Source organism: Myotis nattereri (genome assembly GCF_964212035.1).
Source record: "Myotis nattereri genome assembly, chromosome: 16".
NCBI lineage: Eukaryota > Metazoa > Chordata > Mammalia > Chiroptera > Vespertilionidae > Myotis > Myotis nattereri.
The window spans coordinates 45096605-45117746 of record NC_138091.1 but is presented as its reverse complement, the minus strand read 5'-3'; the positions used below and the strand labels follow the sequence as shown (position 1 = coordinate 45117746).

At 58.2% G+C, this 21142-nt stretch overlaps 1 protein-coding gene across 1 annotated transcript; it reads right to left on the bottom strand.

Annotated features, from left to right (window-relative positions):
* Positions 1–1482: 1482 nt before the first annotated feature.
* LOC308531991 (TBC1 domain family member 25-like) lies at positions 1483–3501 on the bottom strand (the record flags this gene model as incomplete). Its single annotated transcript, XM_081109144.1, has 1 exon — positions 1483–3501. One exon carries the CDS (start codon positions 3499–3501, stop codon positions 1483–1485), a length of 2019 nt encoding a protein of 672 aa, XP_080965270.1.
* Positions 3502–21142: the final 17641 nt, after the last annotated feature.

The window sequence follows — 21142 nt, the reverse complement described above, 5'->3', positions numbered from 1 at the left end:
TGTGGGAAGATGTTTAATTACTAATTTTTCTAATTGATACGAGACTATTCTCTATATTGTCTTCTGTGAGATTGCTAAGTTGTGTTTTTCAAAGAATTTACAAGTTTCATCAAAATTTTCAAATTTACTGGCATAGAGCAGGGATTTTCCATCTTTTTCATCTCATGTCACACACAGTTAACCACTAAAGTTCTGTGGCACGCCAAAAATATACTTTTTGCCAATCTGACAAAAAATAGGTATACTTTCGATTCATTCACACCAGATGGCTGTTGTTGTGTTGGCTGCTGTCATTTTTTCAATTTGACAATCTAAGAGAAAAGAGGTCAGTGCCCCTGAGTCGTCAGGTAGTGCAGGTTTTAAAAATTCTTACAGCACACTGGTTGAAAATTGCTGGCATAGAGTCATGATAATGTTCTCATAATATCTTGTCTGTAGGATAGTGACAACCTCCTTTCTGTTCCGGGTGTTGGCAGTTGGTGCCTTTTCTTTCCTTCCTGATCATTCTATTTTATTGGGTTTGTTTTGCTACGATGTTTATTTTGCTACCCTCTGTGATTTTTAGCTTTTCTTCTTTTCTAACGCATGTACATATGTTTATGAGTTTCTACCTAAGCACTGCTTTAGCTACATCCCAACGTTTTAATAATATTTCAGCATCATCCATTCAAAAGTATTTTTGATATCCAGCAAGAGTTCTTCTTCAAACAATGAACTCTTTGGAAGTGCATTGCTTAATGTGGAAACATTAAAAAAAAAAATGTCAAGTTATCCTTTGTTACTGGTTGCTAGCCTGATTATATGGTTGTCAGAGACCATACTCTGTATGATTTTCATTCTTTGACCTTCCTCAAGACTTGCTTTATGATCCAGTCTAAGGTCAATTTTGGAAATCGTTCCATGCACATGAAAAGAATGTGCGCTCTGAAGTCGATGGCTGTGTGTTGGCCATACTGGTTTAACTTCTCTAGATGCTTACTGGGTTTTGTCTCCTTTTCTATCAATTGCTGAGAGAGAAACGTCCCCTCTGTTCCTAGTTTTCTAAGAGTATTGCTCATAAATAGGTGCTGGGTTTTGTCAAGTGCTCTTTCTGTATCTACTGATATGATCATGTGATTTTTATTCTTTAGCCTGTTGATGTGATGGGTTACATGAACTGACTTACGAATGTTGAACCAGCCTTGCATAACTGGGATACATCCCACTTGGTCGCGGTGTATACTTCTTTATTTTTATTTTTCCATGTGTGCAAAGTACAGGTGTTAAAAACAACGTAACAAAAATAGAAGAGAGGCCAGTAGCCTCAGTGGGACAGTGCTGAAGCAGAGCCCCACTCTCAGACCTGCAGAGAGAGGCCTAGGGTTGGCAGGCAGGGAGGTGGGGCCTCGGGTGGAAGCCCTCTGGCCGAGAGTGGGGATCTTGAGGGGCTGGGGGCGGCTGGAGGGAGCCTGGTCAAGACGAGGCTGTGAGCTCAGCTGAGTCTCACAGGTAGGACTGCAGGTAATCAGCAAAGAGGGCCTTGGCCCGGTGTAGGACACGCCCCAGCGGGTGCTTCCCCACAAGGCGGTCAAAGTGCATGGCCACCTCGTGGTAATCCAGCCCGTTCCTCATGATTTGACCCCGGTGCTCTAACAGGATGGCGAGGCAGAGAAAGAGCATGAACGGGTTCCCCTGGCCAAGCTCCTGGGGTGGTGGCAGGGACTTCCCAGGGTCTTGTGGGGAGCCCACTTCCGGCATCAAAAGGGATCCTGCAGCAGGAGAGGCCTCCTGGGAGGACGGTGGAGACGAGGTGGATGGGGAACCAGGGAGGGAAGAGGAGAAGGGGAGTGAGTCTGAGGAGTTCAGCAAGGGCTTGGAGAGGGACTTGGAGCTGATGAGGACAGTGGGATGGAAAAGCTGGGCGAGAGGGTCCCTCCTGGGGCGGCTGTTGTCCCTGAGTTGCTGGAGGTCATCCAGACTGGCTGGTCCCGGGAGCTGCCCCCCACCACCAGGCTCCTGGCTGGTCAGGGCCAAGGGGTCAACAGCCTCTTCAAAAGCACCCCCTCTCCCACCGGCAGGCCTGGGCCTGTGCCCCTGTCGCAGGGGCTGCTCCCCGCAGCTCCTGGAGCCAGTGTCGGCCCCGTGGCTGGGGGACCCGACGAGCTCGACCTCCCGTTCGGGAGGATCGGGAGGCAGCGAGCTCCAGGTGACCTCGAGCATGCGCAGGGCATCCTCAAAGGCGAACTCCCGCTTGAGCTCGAGCAGCAGCCAGCGGTAGCAGAAGAGGAGGTGGTGGGCCCCCGCCTCCCGCAGGTACCGGTAGAAGTCGGGGTCCACGTGCCGCAGCAGCAGCTGGAGGTGGGCGAACTTGACGGCCATGGCCCAGCCGTCCGGGTGGAAGTTGGGGGCCAGGCGCCCCATGATGGCGCAGAAGCAGAGGAAGGCCTGGCCTTCGTGGTCCAGCGCCGCCAGGAGGGGCGAGGCCAGGTCGCTCATGCCCTGGCGGTAGGACACCTGCGGGTGGGTGACGGCGTAGGTGGTGAGCAGGTCGTGCAGGGCTCGCAGGTGCGGGCCGTCCTCGGGCCCCGCGTAGTAGGGGTGCGCCCGGTCGGTGCGCCGCACGTCCCGGAGGACGGCGCCGCGGATGCGCTCCAGGTCCTCGGGGCTGGCGCGCTGCGCCCACTCGCTCTTGAGCCGCTCGTACTCCCGGCTCTTGCTGCTCACGTAGGCGGCCCGCTGGCGGGCGGTCAGGCGGGCCGGCAGCGCGTTCAGCAGGTGCTGCCACACCACCCCGCGCAGGGAGGGCGCCACGCCGCCCTGGTAGATGCGCAGGCGCAGCTGCGCCGGGCGCGAGAGCCGGCCGTCGGGGTGCAGGTACGCGTGGAACTCGGCCTCGCTCAGCGGGGGCCAGAAGGGCTTCACCTCCTTCCCGGGGGACCAGCTCAGCACCTGCTGGACCCTGGACCAGGTGCGGCCCACCTGGGCGAGGAGGCCCTGCGTGAAGGGCAGGGCAGCCGCCGCCGGGGGCGCCCGTTGCTCCGGCAGCGGCACGTCGGGGCCGGCGGCCTCCTGGGGGCCGATGAGGTCCCCGTCCTCCAGCAGCGGGCGGGCCTCCGCCGGCCCCAGGTCCAGCCGCAGCTGCAGGAAAGGTTTGGAGGCCGCGGCGAAGGCCGTGCTGAGGTCCCGGTCCGACCGGAGCGGGAGGTAGACCTCCTGCCCCAGCCCATCCCGGCCCCGGTAGCGGAGGTCAAAGTGCTTCCCGCTCAGGTCAAACGCTCGGGCGAGGATGTGCTGCAGCACGTCGAGGGGGGTGATCTGGGGGTCAACCGCGAAAGAACGGCGCTCGGGTGGCAAGAAGCCCGCACATTTCTGGACTCGGACTCGTACCACCTCCTGCTCCTCCTCCTCCTCCTCCTCCTCCTCCTCCTCCTCCTCCTCCTTGGCCCCGGCCGCTTGGACTCCCGGGCCAGGCGGGGATGCTCCGGAGCCGGCCAAGGCTGAGGACCCACAGGCCGAAGCCATCCCGGTGGCAACACGCCTTGGAGTGACGGTGACCGTTGCCCCGCTACCTGCGTGCGATTCCAGAGAGCAGCACCCGCAGCCCCACCCCAGGCCCAGGCGCAGGCGCAGAGGGCGTGCGGGACCCTAGCAACCCCGCACTCCCCCCCCTGCCCCTCCCACCCCGCACAGAGTGGAGGTCGCCTCTGTACCTACAATTCTCTTTATACATTGTTGGGTTTGATTTGCTAATATTGTGTTGAGAATTTATGCATGTATGTACAAGAGAGATAGTGGTCTACAGCAGTGGTTCTCAACCTTCTGGCCCTTTAAGTACAGTTCCTCATGTTGTGACCCAACCATAAAATTATTTTCGTTGCTACTTCATAACTGTAATGTTGCTACTGTTATGAATCGTCATGTAAATATCTGATATGCAGGATGGTCTTAGGCGACTCCTGTGAAAGGGTCGTTCGACCGCCAAGGGGGTTGCGACCCACAGGTTGAGAACTGCTGGCTACAGTTTCCTTGACTGTCTGTCTGGTTTTGCTGTTCGGGTAATGTTGGCCTCATAGAATGAGACAGAAAGTATTCCCTCTGCTTGTATCGTCTGGAAGAGGTTGATTGCCTAGAATGGGTATAATTTCTTCAATTTCTGGTTCAGTTCGCCAGTGGGTGCTTTCTGGTTGGGAAGGTTACAAATTATCAATCCAATCCCTTTAATAGGTATAGGCCTATACAAATAGTCTATTTTCCCTTGTGGGAGTTTTGGCAGATGGTGCTTTCAAGGAATCGGTCCATTTCAGGTAGGTGACCAAGTTTGTGGGCATAGAGTTATTCATCATTTTCCTTTATTGTCCTCTTAATGTACATGAGATTTGTAGCAATGCCCCCCTTTCATTTATGTTAGTAATTTGTATCTTCTCTTTTTTCTTTTTCTTAGTCTAGCTAAAAGCTTATTGCTTGATCTTTTCGAAGAATCAGCTTTGGGTTTTATTGAATTTCTTTATTGATTTTATATTTTCAGTTTTATTGATTTCTTTTTTAAAAATTTTTATTGAATTGATTGGAGGACATTGGTTAATAAAATGATATAGGTTTCAAGTGTACAATTCTATAATACATCATTTGTATATTGCATGCTGGAAAACAGGAAAACCAGTGGTATAATTCAATTCAAGTCTGAGAACCAGGGGAGCCAATGGTATAAGTCCCAGTCCAAGGCCAAAGGCCTAAGAACTGGGGGGTGGGGTGGGTGGGGGGGCACTGGTGCAAGTTCTGAAATCCAGAGGCCCAAGGACCAGGAGCTCCAATGTCCAAGGGCAAGAGAAGATGGATGTCCCAGCTCAAGAGGAAACAGGTGGAATTTGCCCTTCCTTCTCCCTTTTTGTTTTTTTCTGGCCCTTAACAGATTGGACAATACCTGCCTATCTTGGTTGAGGGCAAATATTCTGTACTCAGTCTACTGAATCCAATACTCATCTCTTCCACAATAATGGTTTACCAGCTCTCTGGGGCATCCCCTATCCTGGTCAAGTTGACACGTCAAAAAATTAGCCATCACAGCCTATTAATCACAGCTGTTTCAAATTCTGGGCCTGATCATTTCAGCACCCCTGCCATATCTGAGTCTGGTTCTGATGCTTGCTCTGTCTCTTCAAACCGTGTTTCCTGCCTTTTAGTATGTCTTGGAATTTGTTTCTTGATAGCCACACAAGGTATACTTGGTAAAGGACCTGCTGCACATAGGCCTGTGGTAGTGTGGTGGTAGGTGGGGGGAGGGGAAGCCTTCTATAGCCCTAGGATTAGGCTCAGTCTTTTGATGAGCCTTTGCCTCTGGACTGTGACCTTCACAAGTATCCATTTTCCATCGTTTCTGCAGAAATATTAGATGTCATTCTTATGTCTTAAAGATAGCATATATTGCCCTAGCTGGTTTGGCTCAGTGGATAGAGCGTCGGCCTGTAGACTGAAGGGTCCCAAGTTTGATTCCGGTCAAGGGCACATGCCCAGGTTGCAGGCTTGATCCCCAGTCGGGGATGTGCAGGAGGCAGCTGATCAGTGATTCTCTCTCATCAGTGATGTTTCTATCTCTCTTTCCCTCTCCCTTCCTCTCTGAAATCAATAAAGCTATATTAAAAAAAAAATAGCATATAGTTGGGTCTTGTCTTTTTAAAAGTCCAGTCTGATAATCTCTTTCTTTGAGTATATAGATCATTTACATTAGATGTAATTATCAGTATGGTTGGATTTAAATCTACTATCTTTCTATTTGTTTTCCATTAGTCCCGTGTGTTTTTTATTTCTTTTTATCTGCCTTCTTTTGAATTAACTGACTGTTTAAAAATATTACTTTTATATCTATTAATGTCCAATATCTATACTTCTTTTAAGTATTTTTAGTGGTTGCTTTAGGGCAAGGGTCAGCCTATGTGAAGACAGCACAGACTTTCCATATATCCTGGGCTCAGTTTTCCTATTATTAACATCTTACATGATAATGGTTCATTGGTCACAATTAATTAACCGGAAAGACATATCATTCTCAACTAAAGTCCATGCTTTATTCAGATTTCCTTAGCTTTTTAAAAATTGTGAGAAAAGACACATAACATAAAATTACTCTTAACCATTTTTAAGTGTTCCGTTTGCTAGTGGTAAATACATTCCCATCGTTGCGCAACCAATATACAGATTTTCATCTTGCAAAACTGAAACTTTATATCCATTAAACAACTCCCCATTTCTGCCCCCCCTGCACACCCACCCCCTGCCAGGCTCTCATAACCACCACTCTACTTTCTGTTTCTAAGGATGTGACTACTCTACTCCATCTGTGTGGAATCACACAGTACTTATGTGCCTTTTATGACTGGTTTATTTCACTTAGCATACTGTCCTCAAGGTCCATTTGTATTGTAGCACGTGTCAACATGTTCTTCCTTTTTAAGGACAAATGATAGCCCGTTGTATGTGTGCACCATATTTAGTTTATCCATTTACCCGTCAGTGGACACCTGGGAGATTTCCTTTGTTTTTACCGAGTGTTCTTTTTCTGTTCCAGGATCCCACCCAGGATCCCATCCAGGATCCCATCCAGGGTCCCACCCAGGGTCCCATCCAGGGTCCCACCCAAGGTCCCATCCAGGATCCCATCCAGGGTCCCATCCAGGATCCCATCCAGGGTCCCATCCAGGATCCCATCCAGGGTTCCACCCAGGATCCCATCCAGGGTCCCATCCAGGATCCCATCCAGGGTCCCACCCAGGGTCCCATCCAGGATCCCATCCAGGATCCCATCCAGGGTCCCATCCAGGATCCCATCCAGGGTCCCACCCAGGGTCCCATCCAGGGTCCCATCCAGGATCCCATCCAGAGTCCCATCCAGGATGCCATCCAGGGTCCCATCCAGGGTCCCATCCAGGGTCCCATCCAGGATGCCATCCAGGATCCCACCCAGGGTCCCATCCAGGGTCCCATCCAGGATGCCACATTATATGTGGTCATCATGTTTCCTCAGGCTCCTCTGAGCTACGACCGTTTCTCAGACTCAGGGCTCATTCTAATGTTCCGCCTTTCCATATTTATAACATCCTTTGCCAACAGTAAGAAACCTAGTTCATTCCCTCAACAAATTTACGTATTGGGACCATCCCACTGTGGGTAAGCGATGCCCCATTGCCACTGCTCCCTGCCTCATGCTGCCCCCGCCACCTCCTCCCCTACATGGATGTGCTCCTCACCTCAACAGACTCCGACATCTCACACCTTCTGGGTGCCCCACCCCAGCCCTTTAGAGGTGCCCTGCTCATCCTTCATGGACTCCATCTCCTGGTGCTTGGCCACTGCCCTGGTCACACGTCCCCTTCACTCTCAGGGTCCGAGCTCCTGTTCTGGGCTGTTCTCCTACTTGGATGCCCTCCCTTCTCTGCTTGAGCACCAACATTCTGGCCAAGGCCATCTGCCTACGTGATTGAGCTCTCTCTCTCTCTCTCTCTCTCTCTCTCTCTCTCTCTCTCTTCTCTCTGATGCCCCCCCCCCACATTGAAGACACACTCCTTACTTCACTTGAGCCCCCAAACCAGGTGATAGGCAACTGCCTTTCTTCCCCCACTTCTGTACTGAACTGTTCTTAAAAAGAACAGAAGGAAAGAGAAAAAGAAGGAGGAGGAGGAGGAAGAGGAGGAGGAGGAGGAGGAGGAGGAGGAGAGCTGCCTGGCAGTTTTTTGTATTGAAAGGGGAACGTGGTGTGTGGCAGGTTGTAGAGGCTCTGGGGACATGGTCTTTTCCACGGAGCGTTTCATTTCCGCCCACAGCCACAGTGCAGGTAAACGGTCTCGATGCAGTGACGCTGCTCTGGTCCAGTTTTCCCTCATTCCTGGGTGTGGCCCTTTGCAGGGTCTCAGCTGTAAGCCAGATTGGAGCAGGTTGAGGAGTGAATGGCAGCTGAGACAGCCCTTCTGAGAAGTGCCGCTGGGAAAGGGAGGCGAGAGCCAGGAAGGTGATTTGAGGGTTCAGGGGTGTAGGGTGGTGAGAGACACTCGCGTGTGTTTGTGGGCAGATGGAAAGGAAACCGTCAAGTGGGAGGTGTGGGCCGCACCGGGAGAACAAGGTGGGGGCCAGGGCAGGTGGGGGCTAGGGCAGGTGGGGGCCCCCTGTGCCTGGGAGGGGGGCTTTGGACAGGAATGGGCCCCGTCTCTCAGGGTGAGGAGAGGACACGCTGGGGCCACGGGGGTACAGGACACGGTGGGACACTGCCTGCCTCTCCGCGGGGCTGCTGTTTCCTGGAATGGCTGGAGATGAGGTCTCAGCAGAGAGGGCAGCCCACGGAGGGGAGAGCCATGGGGAGAGAGTGGGAAGCAGTGAGTGGGCTGCAGGGGGGGAGGGGGGCCGTGGGGGGAGGGAGCTCTATGAGCAGAAGGCGGCTGGGCTTAATACGTGGGAGGGGGCTCAGAGGTCCCATTTCCTTGTCTAGACAGGAGCACCTGAGAGCAATGACTGTCCCCGCCCCTCTGATGAGGGACTCAGCTGCAGATGGGGCAGTGAGGAAGTGGCCTCTTTGCTACGTCTTCTCTGGGCTGGGGGCGGGGAGCATGGAGGGTGAGCCCCAGCCTTTCTGCCTCTCGGTGGGTATGGGAAGTGGGGTCCTCCCCTCCCCTCCCCTCCCCAGCAAAGCCTTTTGCCCCTGGGGCCCTGAAGCAGCCGGGGGTCCTGGGTGAGGGTGGGAGTGGCAGGGAAGGGGCTGAGGCTCACCCTGCCCTCCCCTCCATTAACGTGGGGGCAGGCAGGGGGACGGCAGCCCCAGGCTGAATTTGTTACTCATTTTGCTCTTGGCTCTTCTGGTGGAAAAATCGAAGCGCTCCCCCTGGTACAGCTGAGGCGGAGAGGGTGAGCGTGGCTGGGAGGCCATCCTGGCAGGGGAGTCGCGGGGCGGGCAGGCGGGGCCTGGCAGCCTGGCCGGGAAAGACTGCCCCCCTTCCCAGCCCCCTCAGCTTCTACGTGGCTCTCCAGGCCCAGGGCAAGGTCCAGAGGCTGAGCTGGGGGCTGGGGCCTGGGGCCTGGGAGGAAGCAAGCACTGGCTTGGGCTCAGCCTCAGGCTCATAGCACCCCCTTCCCGGGCTTGTCCCCAAAACAGGCTCCCAGAGTCCCCTTGGGCTCCCGGAGGAAACCGCGGGGGAGCTGCTGTAGGAGAGATCTGAGTGGGACTGGGAGGAAGCTTCCTCCTGGGGGGGGGGCTGTGCTCAGGGGTCCCCAGGCAAGCTCGGGGCGCTTCCCGAACACCTGCGGATGCTGGAAGTCCTTCTGTAAGTTCCCGGGGTCACAACCACCATCCCCACTTCACAGACAAGAACCTAAGGCTCCAAAAAGTCAAAGGTCGCCGAGCCTGAAGTGGCAGAGGCAGGATTGGAACCCAGTTGTGTCTGGCTCATTGGACGGTGCTCTTTCCCAGCACTGGACCCTGAGCGCCTCCCTCCTCGGCCCCGAGCCCCCTGAGCGGCTCCTGGGGGGCAAGAGCCTTGCAGGAGTCCACGAGGAGGGGCCCGCCCCACCTCAGCGCAGACCCTGTCTCTCTCCCGTCTCTCTCTCACTGTCCACCGTCCCTCACTTGGCCCTGGGGGCCTGAGGAGACCTCCCCTCCACCCACCCTCCCTCCATCTTTCCAGCAGCCCCAGTCCCTGCCCCGGCCCCTCTCCAGCCGGTGGAAAGAGGAGCCCAGAGAGGAGCCCAACCACTTTCCCTCTGGAATCTGCTGCCTCTGCTGCGATGGGGAAACCATCTGGAGTGCATTACGGGCCGTGGGGAAAGCTGAGAGCAGGAAAATGTGAGCTGGCCCGGCAGTTCCCGGCTGCAGGAAGAGGGGGCTCAGCGCTCTTCAGGGGACAGGCCAGCAGCTGCCCCCCCTTCCCCGTCCCTGATGGGGCAGAGCAGGGAGGTGCCCAGGAAAGGGTGGTCTGGGGAAGGCAGGGCCCAATTGGAACATGCTTGTCTTACCTACCCTCCCATTTCATAGAGGAAGCCCATGTTCAGAGAGGGATAGTAGCTCCCCCAGGGCCACAGAGCCAGTCGGGAGGAACAAGGTCAGAGTTGGAACCCTTCCACTCTATGCACCCCTATAGACGGTGGAAGTCCCCAGCGTGGAGCCAGGGGCCAAGCTGAAGCTGATGAGTTTTCTCTCTCTCACCTTGAAAAGAGCGAAGAGAAAGGGCAAAGGCTCATGGGACAGGAAGGAATAGCCTTCCTTCTTTGGGGGTCTCCGTTCCTTGCCTCCCAATGCCACTCTTGCCCCCCATGCCCTCCTTTCCCGGAGCCCGATCCCTGAGGAGGGCCGGGTGGGGCCCTGGGCTGGGGCCTCGAGGCTCTTCCTCTGGGTCCCAGGAGCCCCCTCCCCCGCGCAGGGCCCCAGCCCCAGACGTGGCAGGGGAGCTGGAGGGAGGTTCTCCGCTCCCTCCCAAGTGCTGTGCTGGCGGCTCCCAAAATAAAAATCAAATGTGGGCTTGGCAGCCGGAGTGGGGTGGGAGACGCAGCCGCGAGCGGCGGCAGCGATGCTGCGCCTTCATTCTTTCCATTGTAACTTCACCTCCTAACCTCTGGCATTTTAATTATTCTCCTACCCTCTCGCTCTCCCTGGGCCAGAGGGTGAGCTCACCCTTTCCTCCAGCCTGGGATGGGGGTGGCCGCTGCCGGGACCCCCAGCCCACTCCTGGGAAGCCAGATGGGGGCCAGGCAGGGGCACCAGCCCCCCCCCCCCCCGCTGCTCCCTGCTACCCCCCCCCCCCCCGCAGTCCCAGGCTCCCAGGCATCCAGCCTGGCACCCAGGGCTCCATGTGTGAAGCATTCAGTCTGCACACCCACGGCTCCATTTCATGGTGGCCACTGTCTTAAGCCAAAGCACCACCAGCGCAAGGCCCGTTTTGTGGACGACGCGGCCATATCCGTGTGGGCAGAGCGGGGCCTGGGACCTGAGCCTGTAGCTCCTGGTCCTACACTCTTCCCAAAGCCAGGAAGCGGGCAAGAGTAGCTCTGCCCCGATTATCCGCCTCGTCTCCCAGAATGTCCTTTTCTCTTCTCCCAGAGGTAAGTGGTTTAAAGCATTAGTTTGATGTTAAAACATACAAGGACATAGTATGGAGTAAGAAGTAAAATGCCTATGAATTAAACAACAATCTTCACCGGAGAATATGTTTATTGATATTAGAGAGAGAATAAGGAAGGGAGGGGGACAGAGAGAGAGAGAGAGAGAAAGATCCATCAGTTGTCTCCCATTCTCACCCTGAATGGTAATCGAACCAGCAGCTCTTTTGGTGCACAGGACGATGCTCCAACCACTGAGCCACCCAGCCGGGGGCTGCCTAGGAACTGTTTAGATAGAAAACAAGTTTGTAAAGAAGATGTCCACTGAGGCCGTCCACAGATGCCAGGGAGCGTCCTCCTCCCGGACCTGGCCCTGAACTTCGGAGGGATGCTGGTCATCTCTGGCTGTGGCCAGTTTGTCTGGATCCCAGGCTGCCACTGAAGATGCTGTGGGTGCCAGTGGGCAGCTGGGCTCATCCTGGGACCCCTGGGCCCGGGGCTGGATTCCTCTGCTGATTCTGTGTGTCTCCTGGGGAGGTGAACGCCCACAGGGTAAGCAGTACAGATTGGGCAGCCTCAACCCTGAGCCCCAGGCTAGAACCCTAACCAAGGCCTCCTGCTCCATTCCAGGCCCTGGAACCTCCCCACGCCACTGTCCCAGACGCCCCGCTCTGGGGTGAAGCCATAGGTCTTCTTCCTTCCTGCTCTGTAAATCTCCGTCCACACATGATTCCTGGGCGCCTCCCCTGTTGGTGCCGGGCCTTGTGAAGGGAAGCTGTGTCTGGGCAAAGAGCGAAGCGCTGTGATGGGGAAATTAAGGTGTCAGCAGCCCCCGGAAGGAAACTCCTGACCCGCGCTCCGAGGGAAGACCATGGGGAAAGCCTTCGCAGAGTCAGTGAGGACGAAGAGGAGCCTGAGGAAGAGCGCTGCGGGCCGAGGAACCGCACCTGCCAGGTGCAGAGCCGGCAGAGGGTGGGTGCTGCGAAGGAGCCCTGGGAGTACAGGCAGTGGGAGGACATGACCCAGCGTTGCTCTGGGAAGATTTCTGGGGGAGTGTGGAGGATGGATTGGAACGTGATCAGCATGCAGGCGGGGTGGCCACGAGGAAGCTGCCGCAGAGGTCCAGGTGGGAGGTGGTGGACACCAGGCCCAGACCTCGGGCAGCGGCGCGGGAAGAGGCGCACAGAGACGTAAGAGGCAGGAGTCCCGGGACTTGGTGACCGGTTGGCAGAGGGGTAAGCGCTGGCTCCGGGTTTCTGGTTTGAACTCTAGCTGTTGAACGCGGTGACTTCAACACACCGTACGCCATCCAAGGGGCCAGGCTCACCAGGTGGCCAGATGGGTGGCGGTCCCCTGGAGAAAGCGGAGAGGAAAGGAGCCAGGTCCGACCCGAGGGACGATGAAGAAACAGAGCTTGCAAAGGAGCTGGAGAAGGGGTGGCCAGAGAGGCCGAAGGGAAACCGAGGCAGGGAGGGGCCTCGAAGCCCCCCGAGGCAAGAGGCTCTTAAAGGCGGCGAGGCGGGCTGTGTGCTGTGGGATGAGAAGGGACACGTGGGTCCGAGGAGCTCCTTGCCTCCTCTGATCCCCAGTCTTCCCTTCTCTCTGACCCCCAGCCTTGCCCACTCTCTATCCCCTCTGCCTGTCTCCCCCCTCTGCCTGCCCCCACCCCCAGCCTCCCCACCCCAATGCACCCTCACTCTCCCCGCCTCTCTGACCCAAAGGGTCAATGTTTCTAAGGAAAACTTCATGCCACCCTCACCCCACTCAGGTGCTGGTCGCTCTTCCTGGCTCCTGAAATCACCTCCTTGCACCACCAGCCCTGCATCACATACACCCCTCACCAGAGCATCACCCAGAGTTCACACCACCACCTGTCCCCTGGGTGACTCAGCGCCCTCTGATTGAGTACCCCTGGGGTGCCAGGCTCTGGGACAGCTCAGGCAAGCCTGACCCCAGGGGCTTCTGGTTTAAAGAAGAGTGAAACAACAACCCAGTTGCAGAGTGAGAGGGGAGGGCGTTTGCATCTGGCAGAGGGATCCGAGCAGGCTTCACAGAAGAGGTGACTGCTCAGGACCTCGAATGACCAGCAGGATTTGGTCAAGAGGCGATGGGAACAGAAGGAATTGCAGGTGGAGGGAGTGTGGTGAGAAAGGGATGGAAGTGGACAAGGGGGCCCAACATTTGCGCAGCGGTCAATAGCTCAGGGTGGCTGGTGGCCGGTGGCCTCAGAGTGGGGCCACGGTGGGGGCAGAAGGCTGCGAGGAAAGGGGTCAGACCACGTGGCCTGGAACGCGAGCAGGAAGACTTCAGACTTTGTGCCCGGCCGCCTCTTGACCAGGGGCTTTGGGATCTAGCGCTGCGTCCTCACTCATTCATTCGGGAACTACTGATCGAGCTCCTGGTCTGTGCTCTCAGCTGCTGAGATGCTGGAAGAGACAGAGCGGAGCCCCTACCATCACGGAGCTCAGCTCCCGGAAGAGACAGACTCTAAAGTCCCAAAGACTAAAAATTAAGATCATGATGGGAGCGGCGAAGGAAATAATGACTGGCCATGTGAGAGCGGAGCCTGGGTCCCGTCTCCCCCTCCGACCGAGGCCTCCTGAGGCCAGAGCCTGGGTCTCCTCCATCAGACGGAGGGCCCTGCACCTCCGGGCAAGGGCGGAGCATGGGGCATCTGGGAGCAAGAGCAGAGCATCTAGCAAGCTCCAGGAGTGGCTGCTTCCCAGCCCAGGGACCCTCCGGCAGGGTCACCTCTGCCCACATGCTGCCCATTGTCCCCCCACCCCCACCCATCATTACGTCTCTCAACCACCAGCGGCTCCCCGTGCAGCTGGGACCCACCACCTGGAGCCCAGGCCATGGAGGAGCCTGCAAACCCCGTCTGCTGCTGGAGAAGGCAGGTCCGGAGGGGCCTGGGAGGGCCTCCAAGGAGGTACCCAGGGACCGAAGGGAGCAGGGATCTTGGAAGGGACCCACCTTCCCAGCCAGGCCGGAGTGGGAGGGCCTCCCTCTCCCCTGTCCATCCATCCCCCCACCCCATTAAACCCTTAAATTACCCTCGCCCCACCCAGCGCTATAGAGAGTGCCCCAAAATAAATCCTAAATTACATGCTGCCTGGGGGTGACCACAGCTCTCCTTCCTCCCTCTCCAGCAAACAGACCCGCCCGACCCAATGCCGGGTGGTGGGGGGGGAGGGCGCCCCAAATGGGCTATTTATACAGCTCCCCTCTTTGCTGTCTGGCCCTGGTGTCCTTGGGCGAGGCCCAGGCTGGCTACAGGGCTCTCCTGGGAGTTGTAAGGGGTTGGGGAGGCTGGGAGGCTCTCCAGGAATTTAGAGTCTAAATCAGGTTGCTTTGGGGTAATGCTAACAATTACTCTCAGGCACAGCAGAGATCTGGACTGTCCTGAGCACAGTGGGCATCTGGTCCCCCAGGAAAGCAGCCCGGACTCCAGCCTTCTGGGGTGCTGCCCTCCCAGAGAAGGGGGTGAGGGAGGAAGAGGGAGAGAGAAGGAGAAGGAAAAAGAGGGATTGAGAGAGATGAGAAAGAGAGGAGAGAGAGGGGTGAGATAATTGAGAGAGAAGAAAAAGAGGGGGTGAGATTAATTGAGAGAGGGATACTGAGAGCGAGCCTTCACCCCCAGCTGCTGAGGGGAGCAGTTCTGAACGCAGGGCACCCCGCACAGCACCCAAGAAGAGCTGGCATCTCTGTCTCTTGGACCCTGGCACAGAGCAGGGGGCTGGACATGGCTATTGTGAGACCATGGGCTTAAGCCAAGGACCTCCCTGGACCAAGCCATCGTCCACTCTGGGAGCCTGGCTCCCACAGAGGGGCTGCTCCCCTCAGGAAGTAAACGAAGGGGCGGAGAGGGGAGAGTCAAGAGAGAAGAGAGTGGGAGGCAGAGAGACGTACTCCCACAGAGAAACGCAAATGTGGACAAAGACAGACACGCGGGATGGAGCGTGACCGTGACTGAGGGAAGGAGAGGAAGAGGAGGAAGAGGGGGTACTTCCGGGGCCCCGGGCCTGGCATCCCTCATCTCTACCGCGTGGCACCCATGAGCCTGGATCCCTGTCCACTGCCCACTGGCTCCTGGGCCCCCTCCCTGCCCTCGGCCCTCCCCTCTGGGAATGTGGGTGAAGGGCCCCCAGCCTGCCCAGGAGGGAGACGCTCCTGAGTGCTCCACCCCTGCCCTGGCGCCTGCTCACTCCCCAGAGGCAAGGCCATAACCTGCCCCTCATGGGGGGTGGGGGTCCTCCTCCTGCTTGGCTGCCCTATATGAGTGTGTGTGTCAGAGGGAAGTGGTGAATCCAGAGAAATAAGTATTCCCCCGCCCCCCCCCCCCCCCGCACTTGGACTCAGCCCAGAGGAGGAGAGGGGAGGGAAAGAGTGGAGAGGCTGGGAGAGCCTAGGAATGGGGTTGGCCTCCAGACTTTAGTCCCAGAAGGAGGGATGGAGATGGCCAGGGACGGGCGGTGTGTGGGCAGTGGTACTGCAGTGTCTGGAGGACCATGTACACATCCAAGTTCATCTTTCATGCTTGTGATTCGGGCTGGGGCTCAGCCTCTCTGGGCTCCACCCACAGTAAAAAGAGGGAATAGGACCTGGTCCCAGCCACCACTGAGGGGGCATATTTGCACTCACACGTGAAGTGGGTGCCAAGAACTGTGCCCCGCACCTGGTGTGTGTGAGTGTGAGTGTGAGTGTGTGTGTGTGTGTGTGTGTGTGTGTACTGGGTGGGCGTGGGGAACAGAGGATTCCTATGCTGCCTGAGGCGGTCAAGGGCCCTGCAGCATGGGGTGGGGGTGCGAGTCACAACAGCCCCCCTTAGCGGGGGTGACACATCGTCTCCTGATTAAACTTGATTATCTGTCTGCTCACTGGGTCCCCATGACCCCCACCTGCCCAGAAAACACTGTTTATAGGGCCTGGGCATCAGACCTGTCATTTAGCTGGAGGAGACAACCCAAGCCACAGGCGGGAGCCCAGCCTCTGTGGAGAAGCAGTGCCCAGCTCGCGGCGGGCAGCAGCCCAGACACTTAGTGCCCTGTTTACCCTGGCATGGGTGGCTGGCACAGGTGGGGCTCTCCAGGGAGCGGCCAGAGGCACAGCCAGCAGACCCACCTGGAGGCCAAAGAGGACGCCAGGACAGAGGCTCTATGGAGCTGGGGGGGGGGTGCATGGAGGGGCATCCAGCCCAGCTGCCACTGGTCCTGGCAATGCAGCCCACAGGGCACTGCTCCCCAAATTTTAGGGCCCCCTTAGCTGCCCTGCAGGAGAAAACTCACACCAGCCGAGGCCCACAGGGAGAAACCACAGCTCTAAGGATTCTGAGAGCCTCCCCCAAAGAAAGCAGGGAGGCTGGAGGAGGGGGGGGACCCCAAGCCTTTGGCGCCCTGGCCTGGCCTGGATGCCCCCAGGTCCAAGGGACTCGCTCCCAGCCCCCAAAGACACACACGTGTCTTCACTTAAGAGAGCATCAAGCCCCCCCCCCCCCCGCAGCCAATCACTGTAGAGAGGCTGCCCCCACCTTCTTCCTCTGTCATCCAGACCATGGAGACCAGACCCTCAGCCGCCACACCCAACACGCACATCGTCTTCTTACACGTGTCAGACACACCACGCTCTCCCCAGCTCCCCCTTCCCCCCATGTAACCCACACTCCACAGTGAGGTCACACACGCTGCTCCTCCCGTCTCTGCCCTTCCCCCCCTCCTCTGCCAGCCCCTCTTTCCACTCGCTGCCCCCTGCCTTCTGCCCCTCTCGCCTGTCTCTGGGCCCCTGGCCCGGCGGCCTCATCCTCTCTTCTCCCCTTCTGCTCAGGGTGGGAACCTTGAAGGCTGCGCATCCCGGGCAGCTGCCCGCAGCTACCACTCCTCCGCCCGCTCCTCCGCCCGCAGGCCCCAGGGGCTGGGGCTGCAGGGGAAGGGGAGCAGCCCCTGGCAGTTGCTCAGGACCTCACTTCCCCCTGCTCTCTGTCCCCCTCCGTGGACCTGGATTCCCGTCCCCCACCTCCATTCCAGGCTGAGTCATCCCCACATCTGGAGCCGCTGCACATCTGGAAGAGCTGAAGCTATGCAGACAACTCCACGTGGACGCCCCTCCTCCAAACCCCATCGCACCCCCACCTCCACTGACAGCTGGGGTCTGGTCCCTCAACTCGCACCTGGGCCAGGCCCTTGGTCACCTAGCAGGCACCCCGGTGACGCAACGGGCCACCCGCCAGCCTCAGGGTCTCTCCCCAGTAGCAGCAAATGCCACCACGCCACGCGGTGCCCACCCCCCTGGGTGGCAGGGCAGGGCCGGCCTTGGGGAAGCCAGGCCCGGCCTGGGGCCCGGGAAGGAGGTGAGCCAGGCGCTGAGGAGGCAGTGGTTTGGCCCGGCAGGCGGAGGGAGTTTATCCTGGCACCTGGCCCCGAAGCCAAACATCCTCCTCTAACCTCGCAGACACATCAAAGCCGGCGGGGAAGGGGCCCTTCGGCAGAGGAAACCTGCAGTCCTGGCGGCCTGACAGCCCGGCTCCGAGCAAGGGACCACCCTGTCCCCATCAGCAGCCCACGCTCAGGATGGGGAAGGGGGGAGGGGAGGGGGCAAAGAGGATGCCCTACTGCTCTACCGTCCCTCTCCCACCCCTTCCCTGCTGAGGGTGGCACAGCTGCCCCAGGACGTGGCTGGGGCCCCTAGTGCAGGGCTCCCTCCCACGCTCACCCCGCCCCCTCCAGGCAGGAGGGCCTGATGGGGGCGCTCACCCTGTGCCCCACCTAGAGGAGGGGTGGGCGCCAAACTGTAGGGGCGCGAGGAAGGGGTGGGGAGGGGAGGGGGCGCCCGAAGCTTTGGAAAATAGAAGCTGAAGTGGAGTCGGAAGAGAAGAACTGGGCTGCCAGCCACGGGGCCTCTCTCAGGGGACGGCAGGGGCCGAGGAGGAAGAGGGGCTGCGAAGCGCGAACAAGGGAAGGAGGAGGTGCTAACAGGGCCGCTGGGGTGAGGGGATCCGCGAGCCCAGCTCCCTCCGGGCGGGAAGATAAGGCGGCCGGGGGCGGGGGCGGGGCCGGGGCCGCCACATCGGCACCGGGAGCGGGGCCGTGTGCACGCACGCGTGCCCCTGTCTGCACACGGGCGGGCACACTGCACACGCCCACACCGGCGTGCGTGCGCCCAGCTGAAGCCCAGCCTGTCCTCGGCGGGGGGCCAGCTGCTGTGAGCGAAGGTTTGCGGAAGAGCCCGATCCCTGCCGGCCCTCCCCCGCCCTCCGCTCTGCGCCGGCCGCCCAGGTCCCCGAGAAGCGATCCGCTTCCGGGGAGTCCGAGCTGCATCTTCCCCACCCGGCGCTCTGCGCCCCCAGACCCTCCCCTGAGGATGGCCCCCCACAGAGGGGCTACTCTGTCCACTGGCTGCCGGAACTCGCAGCTTCGCTGGGCCTGGGAAGTTCTTCTGAAGTCTAGCCACCATCCCCCTGAAACATTTGGATCGGAGACGGAGGGACCCCCGGAGGGTGTGGGGGGCAGTCGAGCCTTCAAGGGGCGGAACAAGAGCAGAGCTAGAAAGTGGGGGCCCTAGGGGATCCTCAAGCCTTTTCTTCTCTCGGGCTACAGGGTCCCATCTAAGAGTCAACAGTGAGGGTGGGAGTGGGAGTGGGGCTGCAGTGGGGGGGTGGGGTGGGCGCTGGGAAGCCCTGGGGAGCAGGAGTCTTAGAGAGAGGCCACCAGGGCTGGGGGACTCTCAAGACCTTAACCTGGTCCTGGCTCAGCCCGTCCCGCCTGGGTCCTCTCTTCCCTCTGCCACCCCAACTTCCCTCAGGAGCCTTGCCTCCCCTCCCTCTCCCCACCCGGCCCTGGGGGGTGCCTCCCTCTCCACCGCTGGCCACGCAGCCGGAAACCTACACTCAGGAAGGATAATGGCTCCCCAAAGCCACTTTTGTCTCCGCTAAGCCTCGGAAGGTGAGCACTAGTCCAGCTGCTCCACCCGCTCATAAGGATAACAAGCTCTCTGCACCGCTAATTGCAGGTGGCACGCCTCCCTCCGCCCTCTTGGCCCATAGGTGGGTGGCTCAGGCCTGGAGTCAACGCGCCACCCTCCCACCCATCACCCCAAGAATGAGTGAGGGGAGGCGGACTTCAGTTTCCAGAAGGATTCTGGGAGGGAGATTCGGACCCTGATCCCATGCCCAAGAATTCCTATTGGCAGCCCAACACGCATCCTGCCCCTCCTGGAAGGTGGACAGCGGGCCAAGCATTCCTTGCCGCTCACCCCGTAGGAGCTGCTGGATCCCTAGGGAGCCATTTGACTCACCAAGGGGGTGGTGTACAGCTGGGAGGGGCAACAGGCAGAAGAGGTGGATTCCCCAAACCACACAGCCAGTGGAGCTGGGGAGCTCAGTCAGTCAGGAATGACCCCACCCCACCCCCCCAGCTCACAGCTCCCCACCGAGGACTTCAGGAATTCGTTCCCTAAATTCATTCCCTGGAGAGATCTGGCCCCTGACCTCAGGAGGTCCCCAACCAGCTTCAGCTCAGTGACAACAGAGCCAGTGTTTACTTGGAACAAAGAACCGTGGGGAAATGAGCGCTGAATCAGAGCCGGGCCAGCCCCCGCAGCCGGGTGGGAACAGCAGGACGTGCACACATCTAGGGAGAGAGAGAAGGCCTGGGTGGGGGTGAGCAGGGAGGGAAGAGTCATTTCTTGGAGGAAGATCCAAGTCCTGGAAGGCTTTCGGGAGGAGGGGATATTAGAGCTGAGCTTTGAAGATGGGGTGAGAATTTGTTAGGTTTCAGGGAGGGGTCTGGGGACTTGTGTTCTGGGGGGGGGTGGAAGCCCCCCAAGCTCAGGAAAGAGGGGAGCAGGAAAGGGTCAGGTGTGTGGCTGGAGGACATGCGGGCAGGGCAGAGGAGCACACTGCTGGGCCTCCCTGAGATGGGACTTTGTTCAGGCAGAAGTCGGGGAGTCTCGAAATTAGGGAGCAAGAGAGTAGGCCATGGGGAGCCTAGGCTGGAGGCCTTAGGAAGATGCTTGTGATGGCCCTGGGGAGCCACACTGCCTGGGGGCAGTGACAATAGGCACACCCGTGACCAGCAGAGTCCCAGTCCCCCTGAGTGCTCAGCCTGAGGGACAGGCGGGCACCCACCATGAGGCCAACCCAGGCAGTGGGGGAGGAGAAGGGGGGGACAAACCAGAAATAGAGGAAATTTATCAAATGTCTGGTCCCAGCACCACTGTCACATCCGGCCTCCTGTGGCCTCCTAGGAGGAGTGGGCAATACCAACACCCTCTGAAGTAGGTCACCAGCCCTATCTGACTTGGCCCTTGTCGGATGCAGAGCACGGGATGGACAGCAGAGGGAGATAGTGAGCCAGCATTCTGGGGAGAGCCGTTCTCAGGAGGAAGCAAACCCTTAATTCCTTGTGGCCTCGCTCTGCCTCTATGTGAAATGAAGACAGGGAGCTTTGGGCCTCTTTTGCCAGCAATAGAACATTTAGTGCATGTCGTTATTAAAGTAACATTTATTTCCCACTGCTGTATTCCAGACACCGAGGGGCTTATTTCATCCCTATTATGACCCTATGTGATCCACCCCCCCACCCTCGTTCACAGATGAGTTTAGAGAGGCACAGAGACGTTAAGTTTCTTGACTAAGGTCACACAGCACCCCATAGTAACTGGCACACTTAGCAACACAACAGAACACCGTCCCTGCAGGCAGAGCTGGGCTAGAGCAGAATGCTCTGTGGGCTTTGAAAAGAAAGATCCCAGCCCACAGCCGTAAGCCATTATGGATATGAGTATCCACCACAGTACGGTGGGGAGCGGGCAGAGAGGAACAGAACTTGGCCTGGCTCCTCCCCGTCACCCAGGGCCTGGGCTGGGCTCAGTCAGGCTTCACCAGGTCCCCAGGCAGGATTCTTCCATCCGGGGCAGCAGCTGCCTCCTGGGGCTGCCTCTGAGTGTAGGGTCTTGAGACCCGTGTGGTTCTGGTCCTGACTCAGCCCCAGTGTCCCGTGTGACTTGGCCTCCTCACCCCTCTGAGCTCCAGCTGGCTCCTTTGGTGGACTAGCTGACCTCCCAGGCCCTTCCAGCCGGGCCCTTGCAGGAGGCACAA